Source organism: Taudactylus pleione, unplaced genomic scaffold (genome assembly GCF_031769625.1).
Source record: "Taudactylus pleione unplaced genomic scaffold, aTauple2 ptg000005l, whole genome shotgun sequence".
Classification (NCBI taxonomy): Eukaryota; Metazoa; Chordata; class Amphibia; order Anura; family Myobatrachidae; genus Taudactylus; species Taudactylus pleione.
The window spans coordinates 13,369,020-13,381,165 of record NW_028284408.1 but is presented as its reverse complement, the minus strand read 5'-3'; the positions used below and the strand labels follow the sequence as shown (position 1 = coordinate 13,381,165).

Here is a 12,146-nt window from a genome sequence, read left to right as displayed (position 1 = left end):
ATGGTGACTATGCCACCTCCCATCAACACTCTCAGATTCAGGGTGCAAACCTGCGCACTCACCATTCCCAGGATTGGGGTGCGAAATAATCGACCACATTGCTGAAACAAAACACAAAGCTCAGAACTCACCCCAGGTCAAAGTTCTGCCCAGAGTACTGTAAAGTGAGGTCCAACCGGGACCTATTCTTCAAGTTATTCATTTAGGCATCCCAAAACAATTATCAGGCATCCCAGACCAAATGTCACCCCTCTGTGAAGTTTGCATCCAAATCCATTCAGTAGAAAGCCCAGAACAGACTCCCCGGGTCTAAAATTGTGTTGGTCCCCCTCGTGCTGCCAAAACTCCTCTGACCCATCGGGGCATGAACTCCACAAAACCTCTAAAGGTGTCCTGTGGTTAAATGATCCTTTAAGTCATATAAATTGTGAGGTGGGCATCATGGCTCTGACTTGTTTTTCGAGCACATCTCACATTTGCTCGAATGGATTGAGATCTTGGGAATTTGGAGGCCATGTCAACACTGAACTCTGTCATGTTCCTCAAAACATTCCCGAGTAATTTTTGTAGTTTGGCATGGCACAAAAGTCCACAGATCAGAAAATACCATTGCAATGATGGATAAAAGAAAGCATGATTCATCAGACGAAGAGACCTTCTTCCATTGCTCCATGGTCCAGTTCAGACGCTCACATGTCCATTGTAGGTGCTTTCAGCGGTGGACAGGCGTCAGCTGTGGCACTCTCACCGGTCTAGGGCTATGCAGCAAAGCTGCGATGAACTGAGTGACACCTTTCTATCATAGCTAGTATTAACTTTTTCAGCAATTTGTGCTACAGTAGCTCTTCTGTAGGATAGGACCAGACACTCATCAATGAGCCTTAGGCGCCCTTAATCCTATCGCCGGTTCACAGAGTGTCCTTCCTTGGACCACTTTGGTAGGTACTAACCACTGCATGACAGGAACACCCCGCAAGACCTGCCATTTTGCAGATGCTCTGACCCAGTCGTCTAGCCCTCACAATTTGGCCCTTGCCAAAGCCACTCAGAACCTTACACTTATAATAAATACATATACATACACACACACACAGTGGATAATGTACCTTTGTAACCGGCATGTGTGTTTTATTGCTAACAATTTCTGAGCATAATGGTTAGTGGTTTTCCGCCCCTCTTGCCTTTATGAGGACTATGGGGGGTATCCAATTAGCATTAATGCTGTGACGGAGTCGACCGTATAGATGACATAGGTCAGTGTAGACATAAAATAAAATTTATTAATGAATACAAGGTGATGCATGGAATATAAATGCATACAGTCAAGACGTGCTGTAGATTCAAAAGGGATGAGAATTCACAGAATCAGTTGATAAATACTGGGTGAGGCAGAAAAATGGTATCTGCCATGGACATTAGACATATGCAATAGGTGAATTATATATATTGTGGATGAATCAAGGCATGAAACATAAGACAAATGACAGGTCTGGTGAGTTCTGATTGCAGCAGGAAATGTGACTCCTGTTTTTAAAATAAGCACTATCGTGCAATGTACAAATAAATGGTAATAATTGTACACTTGGTAGTAGGCAAAAAAGTACAGGATATCATACCCGGTGGGTGATGGGGAGCCAGCGGGTGTTGAATTGCAGGGTGCCCGGGTTGCCCTGCAAGGCTCCTTACGCTTTACCCAAACGGAAATCAGATCCTGTGGAAAAAGTCCAGAGTCCTTGGAAGTGATTACAGGTGTAGCTTGCAGACGCGTTTCGAGATACTGGGTCTCTTCTTCAAGACAGCCTTGAAGAAGAGACCCAGTATCTCGAAACGCGTCGGCAAGCTACACCTGTAATCACTTCCAAGGACTCTGGAAGAAAATCGTGGTAGATTGAAACGTTGGAGTTCTATTTCTGAGTACTGTTTGCTTTCAAGTTACTACGAGTGCCATCAACAACCCATGCAATCCACACATGCAAAGAAATCAAACCATAGATGTGATATGACAAAGGGAAAAAGTATTGAGCAAGCTTACTGAAATGTATTTAATACTTCACACAAAAGCCTTTGTTGGTAATGACAGCTTCAAGACGTAACCTGTATGGAGAAACTAGTCGCATGCATTGCTCAGGTGTGATTTTGGCCCATTCTTCCACACACACAGTCTTCAAATCTTAAAGGTTCCGTGGGCCTCTTCTATGAACTCTGATCTTTAGTTCTTTCCATAGATTTTCAATTGGATTCAAGTCAGGTGATTGGCTGGGCCATTCTAGCAGCTTTATTATCTTTCTTTGAAACCAATTGAGAGTGTCCTTCTGCCATTGCCTGAAATGAACTATTACAGATAAGCTTTGCATTTTCACTCAAACTTCATATTTTTTAAAGAACAAGTTTGGAACTTTTTTAATGAGTTTTATGTACTTGTTTTTATTTATTGATTCCTCTGTGATACTGGATTTTTTAAATATATAAATATATGAATTCTACTCGCCTTTTTAATCGCTTTTAAACGGTTGAATTGTGTTTAGTATTTTTAGAATATTTATAAGCACTTTTTGCACATTGTGGATGATTAATTTATCAGAACACTTCGTGCTTATTTAAGCAGTATCTATTTTCATGTATGTTTTGTGTATTTATTTTATTATTAAATTGTGATTATATTTTTTCATCTATATACACGTTGTGTATTATATTTTGTTGGTTGAATTGCACACTTTATTAATTATTGCACTAATATACGTCAGTCGCTCATCACCTAATACACTTATAACATTTCACTATTAAAGGCTACTCCATAAGTCCTTTCACATTGGGCCTAGCTGACACCTTATTATACTAAGGGAGTACATATATTTTTATATATCCTGAGTAATCCTCTGAACTAACTCCAAGTTGGCGCCGACACTTCTTTGTGTGTGTATATATATATATATATATATATATATATATATTATAATTCAGTGAATGAACGGTTAAGGGGATTCTCATATTTAAGGGAATAGTGTATGTAGAATATATAACACAAAAATTGTAATGAGACATGTATTTTTATTACTATATATACTTTTAGAATACATTTTTTGTATAAAGATTGAATAGTTAGAATTTTACAACCAAAAAACAGGAGTGGTGCAGACAGAGTAATTCAAGCACTATGCTAGTGTGTGTGTGTGTGTGTGTGTGTGTGTGTGTGTGTGTGTGTGTGTGTGTGTGTGTGTGTGTGTGCGTGTCGGCCATACGTGCAGCCTTAGCCACAGGTTCTGGTGAATAACCAGTGGCACGCCACTGTGTTGCAGCCAAACACAGTGTGGCAAGCATTCAATCAAAAATCATAGACCATGTAACTGTTGATCCTAGAGGAGGGGATTGAAATAAACTCCTCCGATTAGAGAGTAGATGGATTTTTCAATTGAACACATTAAATAAAACTCTCGGCCTGTCGTGTTTCCTGTAAGTGGTTCATGTATTTATATATCAAGATTAAAAGACTAAGACTAATGTATGACAACCATTCCTTGTTATGCAATATGATTTTTAATAGTTATTATGTATGTTGTTTCCGGCAGCTATTTGTTTAAGTCGGATTGTCATGGATACTGTTCTGCAGCCTGATTGGCCGGACGCATCCTGATGAGGTCACAGGTGGATTTGTGTACTGGATGGTTTCATCGCGTGTATCCAGCGGTGTCTGAGGGACGTTACCGTCAGCTGCAAACTATCAGGTAATTCCTTATTGTGTATAAATGTGTAAATGTTCATTTTCTCTGTTTCCCTGACGACAGGTTCACCCCCGTAAAGGTATTCTTTTAATATACTACAAGTCAGTCAGTAGCCTGTCTCTTGATAGCAGCTACTGTACTTCTGAATGAAAAATATTGTGTGAATCAGTGCCATAAGAGTACAATGTACAAGAACACTTACAAGCAGCAAGATTTAGAAACCACTGAAGTTTCTTCCACCAACCCTGTGTAACATTTTGATATCAATTAAACCTTTGTTATAATTTCTATATCAAAGATTTGAAGATCTAGACTGCTTATGTCTATTTTACAATCAGTATGGTTAAAATCCTAGATGATGGCTATAAAACAGACTTATTCAGTCTTAAAGTTTGAACTACATCAAAAAATTTTTTTTAAAGAATGCTAACAAAATAAGACACGCTTTATATACCATTCTGTAGAACATTACAAAAAGAATAAGTAATATGACCATATATAATAAAATAGACTTATTACAACAAATATTTGTGATGTGTAGAAAAACTTCTGCTAAGACACCATGAAGAAAACTGCTTACTGGTGAAAGTAAATATAACAGAGCTCGCTATTACACTGCACATAAATCAGGAAGAGTGAGTGACAAGCAATTACTTAGGCTCTATCTGCGAGAGCGGGTAGAGTGTGTAATTGGCTGCATATAGATAGTGGCTGTCTCAATGACTTGGTATCATCGTATAAACAGGCTCCTTCAAGCAGCACCTTGTTATATTCTATTTCAAACACTTTTGCTCATTTGTAGGCAAAAGGCTAAACACAGACGTTTATCAATTATGTTCAAATTTCTGACGTGCTTTATATTTAGGATAAAGAATACTGTGAAGTAGTAAAAGGACAGCTGTAAAGAAACAATCATTAAGGCATAGGCTTATAATTGCCTGCCATTTAGGTATACACCTTCACTGCAGGAGGAATGGAAAATCCACATTTGGAACAGACGTGACCCCAAGGATCATTGATCACCAGAAGAAGTGCAGTAGGAACACAAACTGTTCTCTTGTGCCCGCCCGCAGGGGATCAACCACCAAGAAAAAAAAAGTGAATGTATGTCCTAAAAACACAAAAACCTCTAATCCCATGTACACCAATGGAGAAGGAAGTATTCACACACTAGTGTAGCAAAAGTATTCACACACCCTGGACTTTCCCCAGATTTTGCTGAAAAGTTTCTACATCTAAATCTTTAGATAAAATCATTACCCTTAAGTAACAGAATTATAACAATGGAATGTATGTTGAGAATGCAGAATTTCAAGATTTATGGCAAAACATGACGGACGACAAGAACAATCCCGCAAAAAAACACCCATGCAATATTTTGTTACTGTAAAAAAAAAAAAAAAAACTCAAAAAGTTACAAAGACTGAATGTCCATAAATAAGTCAGTGCATCCTTTCTGTATTCGCTCCTAGTTGGAAACCAGATTTACTCTACATTATAATCCACCTTTATTGATATAGTGCCTACTGTAGATACCAAGCACTGTATAGAGAATGTTTAATCATTACCATTTATCCATTGCCCCATTGGAGTTTATTATAACATACTAGAATGTTTTTGGATTGTGGGTGGAAACCAGAGGGCCCAGAGAAAACCCATACTTAAGAACGAAGCTGGAGTTCTTGCCAATTGCTTAATTTCACTGCAACTGGAAGGTTTCTTGTGCTAATAGGGAAATTATAGTCACCAACAAGAACTAGCACACTATACAGCTGCTTTTTCCTGAGGTCATGATTGTTTTCTTCCAATAGGAAATACAACCTTACCTCACAATTTCATTCTTATGGTACAAACAATTCACAATATCCTGAGATTATGATGTTAAATAAGAAAAATATTTTTTTTTCTAGAAAACAAATGTGTCTGCAGTTAGGATTAGGAGTATGCATTACAAGCAATATTCCAGATGTAAAGAAAAAACAAAAAAACAAAATGGGAAGAAAAAAACCCCACACAACTTCTGACATCCACTACTGCAACACAATTAACCGTTCAAAACATCCACTTTTGAAATATTGCAATAAATTGGGGGGGGGGGGGGATGGCAAAATTTAAGTGCATCTAAACGTCAAGGCAAATGAAAAACATAATTATTTTAATTGAAACAATTTAATTAATTAACAACCTCCATTGATAGTTTTTATTTTGTTGCGACACCATCTGCCTGGTATGATGACACACAAGCTAGGAGTCATTTTAATAGGCCAAAAAGTAGTGTAGTGGACACTGAGGCTACAAAAATGTTCACTTTCTATCCAACACTGAACTAAATAATATGTCATAAAAAGAAATAAATTAAAAGTCTACAAAACACCCATTTTCACATTATTCTGAGATTTACAGAGGGGCGGTGCAGTCCCCCTTTAGAATGTAACCTCTTACGAGCAGGGCCCTCTCCCCTCTTGTGCTTCGCCTTACTTTAGTTTCATCTACTTCTTACCCCCTACCAGGGCACCTAACACTTGGCTGCTTACGCTCTGTTGCATATCTAGGTGTTATGGTCACCAATGTAGCAATGTATATTATCCATGTCCTTGTCCTATATTGTATTGTACTGTAAGTCGCTTGTCAAATTATTTGTTTATGTACTTTGTAAGGCGCTGCGGAACACTTGTGGTGCCATATAAATAAAGGATAATAATAATAATTTACATCTCAACACTTAAGATGGGTACACTATTTATGTGTAGCCAGCGATACGATTGGCGACCCCCCTGCTGATGGGCTGACATATCGGGGCGGCCAATACACATTAGACGATCCGGTGCCCGACCCCCGATATATCGGCCCATGCCGCATCCCGCTGAATGGGGTCGTCAGTCGCATTGTCAGGTTGAGTTGCATGTATTGACGATTCAATTAGCTTCGATAATTTCCCAGCCGTTGGCGGAATGTACTTTTCGCCGGCTTCGCCTGTTTTAGACATGAAAACTTTTCGTGCGCTGCCCCGCTTTTCGCCCCCTATTCAATTACAAAGGACGCTAAAACGGGACCCAGCGTTACACAAAGAGGTGAAAAGTGCTGTCAGATTTGGGGAAATCAGCCTGACACCCCCCAAAAGATGCATTAACATTGGGGATCGATGACCCCGAATAGCCCTGCTGAAGGTATTTCGGGTACTTAAATGCTCTCAATAGCTGCTAATTAGTGTCTTTGCACAAGTAGTGAGGAATAGCATTTAGCAGTTTTGTTTTTATTAAAAGTGAAGTTTTAAAAAAACGCGCCTTCAGCAAGCACTTGTAATCCAAAAATCACCTCCCCCATAAATTCAAATCCAAAATACCTCTAACAGCTTATTTTGCTGGTTTTTAAGTTTGTACCACGACTTATTTTTCACCCCCTTTTTCAAAATCCTTTTTTGGGGTGTTTTTTTTTTTTTAGGATTTTTTTCTTACGCAGTTATGCTTTGGGGGGCTGTCCCAAGGGTACTGAGTGGTTTCCCGACGTTTGCACCCCAAAACCACAAATCTGCACTTTTTTTCACCACATATTCATAGGTGAATCTTTTTCGCCTGTTATGATGCATACACACGGTCAGATTTTGTGTCAGATCTGAACGATAATGATTTAAAAAACTGTTCATATCTGAAACAAAAACTGACATGTGAGCATGCAACGATGAACGATGCGCGTTCCCGCATGTCAGATAACGATATCGGACATCTGATGTGTTTGCAGACAATTCATCTTAATACGGTCTTAACCAATCGTTATCTGTCTTGTTCAATACGATTGTTCAATCGTTCAAATCGTTGGTAAAATCTTTCAAATCGTTCATGTGTATGCACCATTACATTGCATTGTGTTTTCACGTCCGCGAAAAGTATATGGAATTGAATACAGAGATACTTTTCCGCCTGGCGAAATGACGTCATCGGTGAAACTTTTGCTGAAAACGTCTTTTCACGTCTAGACGATTTTGATATATATATATATATATACTTCATGACAGGGGAGTTTGGTAGACTCTTCCGGGAGCAGCAGAGATTGCTGCTATTTCAGGGAGTCTCCCTGACAAATTAGGCAGGGTTGGCGAGTATGATACATAAACACCTTTCTTTTTAGCGTTCACTAGTATTAGCTGGGAATTTGTGACAGGCAAAAGTACCTCAAACATAGCATTTAAACAAAACAAATCCTTCCTCACCAAAGAAATCTAGACTAGCCTACATCAAATGTATTATGATGTGCAAAGGGACCCCAAGATGATTGTCACACTTAGTAAGCTGTCCATAATGACATCGCAACCTTCAATATGTATTGAATGCTATCAGTTATAGAAGACATCAAGGAGAACATACCTTCACAAGACAATCCATGGGAGGTGACCCCAGACAGGCTTTCTCGGCACACGTTACAGAAGGTAGGTCGGGCGTGAGAGCAGGCGTACCAGTTATGCATTCCTGAGAAATGTTCCACATTAAACTGTGCGGTCTACCAAGGGAGAAGTTGAGACAAGATTTGGCAGTACAGCTACAGCTAAAGTAGTTCCATGCATTTACATGAGCTAAAAGCACACAAAACAGGAGAAAAATATAGCCCACTCATTTGATGAAAACCACAGTGGTGGGTTCAAAGTATCTAAATATGAAAACTACAATATAGGCATAATTAAGATCAGAAAATTTTGAGCAAAAGAAAAAAGGAAATGAAAAAAATACACAAACTTAAGAGTCAATTAAAGAAGAAAAATAAGCTAAAGCCATATAACACAATTAATAACACTTTTGTTTTTTAAGCTGGCCATACGCAGTACAATCATGCTAACGAGAAGCAGAATCAGAACTCAATTTGGTGACTGGGTGTCACCATTTAGTGCTCAGGTAGAACAGATGGATCACTTTCAGCATCCCCAGTGTGTGGTCGGAAACTTAAAACACACAGAGGTCAACAGCAGGATGTCCGAGGTAATCATCCAATCACATTTTTCAACATGTCTAATAACAATTCATTGAATTAAATAAGATCATAATAGTTGGAACATGGGTCAAAACGTTGTAATAATTGGTCAAATCACCTAATACTGTTGCATGTGGCAAGCATTAGATCGCAAAAACATCCATAGCTAGATCAGTATTATTTTCGTTGCTTCATTAATTTTATGGGTAACAGGCAAGTGCGGGAGGGTGGGCGTATATGTAACCCAGATCTTCAATCTCTTTGAAGAACACTTAAATGTGGAAAATCTGTAAAGCTGCTAATTCTAGCACCCACACAAGCATTTTACATTACTTATTTAAAGGAGAGTGTGATCTATAGATGGAATGTATAATTTATAGCGTATCTACACACACATGAATATTTTGGTAAATGCCAGCATTTCAATGCTCCCTGTCAACTTATCACAATTGTGTACAGGTTAAGAAGCTGTACATCTTATTCCAACAGCACATAAAAGATGTTAGATGCTCTATACAATGATATTAAGAAAGCAAAAAATATTGCCCCCTTAAACATGCGATTAGGTTTTTCCCAAACTCTTCTAAAAATTCCAACAAATGCGGAAAAGATTACTATATTAATATTACATAATATTACAGACGCCAACTGATCAGGCACACTAAATAGTCTCTTATGGCTGATATTGTACTTGTTAGAAAGAAGCACATTGGCATAAATAAATAAATCTGTCATATAACCTAAACATAAGATACATGGCCCTTCTACCACTGAATGCACTTAAATTAGCATCCCGTTGTCAAGGCCAGTATAATCCGTCTAAATACACTGCTGGAAACATCACACAAGTTTCATTACAAACACAAGAAGAATGTGCCTACCTCATAATGCTCTCTGGATTGCACAGACTTTAATGAGCTGATCCAATCTTCCATTTCTTTCCTGTTTTCTGCACACAATATGAGCCTTCTAAAAGGAGTGATTATCTGTGTAAACAAAAAGGATAATAATGACAATAAAATAGGCTGCTGATCGTCCAGCACTAAGCGAGGGATCGTGTTACAAGGGACTGTGGAAGCAGCATGGACATCCAGGGAGCGTGCATCATTCGCACTGATCAGATGCTCTTCCAAGCTGCATAACCATTTAAGCTTTGCATATTGTCTTGATGGGAAAAAAATAGTGTGTGAGAGTGAAGGGAAAGGTCCACTTTCTTCTCAGAGTAAACCACGGCAAGATTTATCCTGATCCCAGCAGACTCATTAGCAGATTTTGTTACAGGAAAGAAAAAGAGAGAGAAGAGAATTTTCTAATACAGCTCTTGAGGCTTCTGATGGAGAAGTTATGTGATTACTTGTCTCTGAGGTTAGGAAAGTCATACTAACACATGCAGACTCGTCTTCCATCTAGTAGACTGGTGTGACAGAAGATACAGGAACAAAAATCAATCACTGGAATACATTTGATTTCCAGAACTGTTACGTTAGTTTTACTTCTTCCATTAGTCAGCCTCAAGAAAACAAGAAGTATCACATTGGTTAAACTACAATCATTTTATTCGTCATTGAAACCTTTGATTTAATGACATTCAAATAAAAATAGAAAGAGCGGTTTCAGTCTAATTGTACATTTTGGTAGTGGAAAAATATCGCTGTTCCACATTTCTAGCTGTAGGATGTGGAGATGCATATTTCACACAGTTTATCGCACCTCATCACCAGTAAGAGCCGGGTGTTAATGGGTATAAATCACATGAAGACTAGAAACGGGACTCTGCAATATTGCAGGAGGGAGGGATTCAACAGAAAAGTGTGTGGGAGGGCTCTGACAGAACAAGTCAGCTGCAGAGAAAATATACTAAACATCTTTTCACCTTCTGCCTGAGTAGAAGACATACGCTGACTTTAAAAGTGTGAAAACAATTTCCTTATGATTTGTAGATAGAGCAATGTGCATTCAGAAATGAAGATTGAAATCAACCCATGAGATGCACTGCAAGACCCAGGCTGTAACACAATGCCTCTTCTTAATGATACGGCATAAGATACTGAGAGATAGGGGAATAATAAAACTACACACACATACAGTACATGGAGAGCTTGTGTTTCTTTACACTTTGTTACAGTGGCAAAGTGTTAACCAAGCATTGAGCCAGTAGCAATTGAGCAGAAAGAATTGGACAGTGTAACATGAACATGCAGCATTACCACAATAAGGCAATAATGAATCATTAATACAATCAATCATTCTAATACCATTGTTAAACCTCATTAGACTCTACTTATCCAAGAGTGCCATAAAGAAATGATTTTGTTTTGCAAAAAGTATTCCATTATTTTTCCAAGTGAACAGAATTATTAGCTGGTGTAAGAAGGGAATAGTAAGAGCTGTACTGCAGCGCAGGAATCTACACAGGTTTGGTGATGTCATTGTTTCAAGATGTTCTAAAGACACATACATTCTTCAAAATGCATATCAGTACCTGTAGTGAATTGTAAGGGTTACAATGTACAGAAGTGACACATATCTATGTAAAAGGCATGAGGCTGAGTTCTTTAATACAGGTTACTGAACACTAAATTGATTTCTACTATCCTATTTCAAAGTGGAATATAACATAACTTATAATAATACAGACAGAGTTCTCTCTACAATCATTCATTTAAATAACATTTGATAAAATTAAAAACGATTACTGCAATTCAGGGCAAAAGTAATCCTCAAACAACCCAACTTCCCCAAATGGCTGATGCAAAGTTTTACCATCTGCCCCACCTCAAAATGTGCGAAGTAAATACAGACAAAATGTACAACTATATATAAGATGGTTCTCGTTTTGCACTTGTCTATTTTGTTGTTGTTTTTTTTTCTTTTAATACTCTCTAAAACCATCTGTTTAATTAAAGGAAATGTAAACTCAATATTCCACTTTGCTTTAAACTGCATAGTACAGGTAAATATATGCCAGACAATTTTTAGTTGTCCTTATTTGTAGATCAGCAAATTCAGGGACTTTTGTCAGCTATTTCACCTTATTTCCTGTAATTTATTAATCTTTCTGGGCCTGGCAGTGGCATATCCCTAATAATCCACCCTGCACTCAATGTAGTTTCAAGCTCGACAGCTGTCCGTACCGTGCTTCTGGAAATTTCTTCAGAAATACGGCATTGGTGCTGGAAATTACTGGAAATAGTTAAGACTCTGGCACTGCGCCATGTGTCACATCACTTCTGTACCCGCACCATGTCCCTTCTGTGCCCGCGCCATATTTTAACGGCAGAGGGGGGCATCACACAGGCTGGCTCAGGTTTTAAAATCATCAATTTCATGCACTCCTAATGATGTTACACAGCCTTGCTACTGCCAGCCATTATATTCTGAGAGAAATATCACATCTTGATAAGAATGATAGTGGAACTGCACAAAATTGTGGGCTCTGCAAATAGCTTTTAGGATAGTGCTAATCCG

At 38.4% G+C, this 12,146-nt stretch overlaps 1 protein-coding gene across 4 annotated transcripts in view; it reads right to left on the bottom strand.

Annotated features, from left to right (window-relative positions):
• The window catches only part of DGKH (diacylglycerol kinase eta), a 356,461-nt gene that overhangs the window by 116,249 nt on the left and 228,066 nt on the right, over window positions 1–12,146 (bottom strand). For all 4 annotated transcript variants that reach the window (XM_088482783.1, XM_088482872.1, XM_088482720.1 and 1 more), the window contains 2 exons: window positions 9,560–9,664; window positions 8,081–8,213 (listed from right to left, as the gene is read on the bottom strand). In XM_088482783.1, coding sequence (XP_088338909.1) covers window positions 8,081–8,213; window positions 9,560–9,664 — 238 coding nt within the window. The remainder of the gene's footprint in view (window positions 1–8,080; window positions 8,214–9,559; window positions 9,665–12,146) is intronic.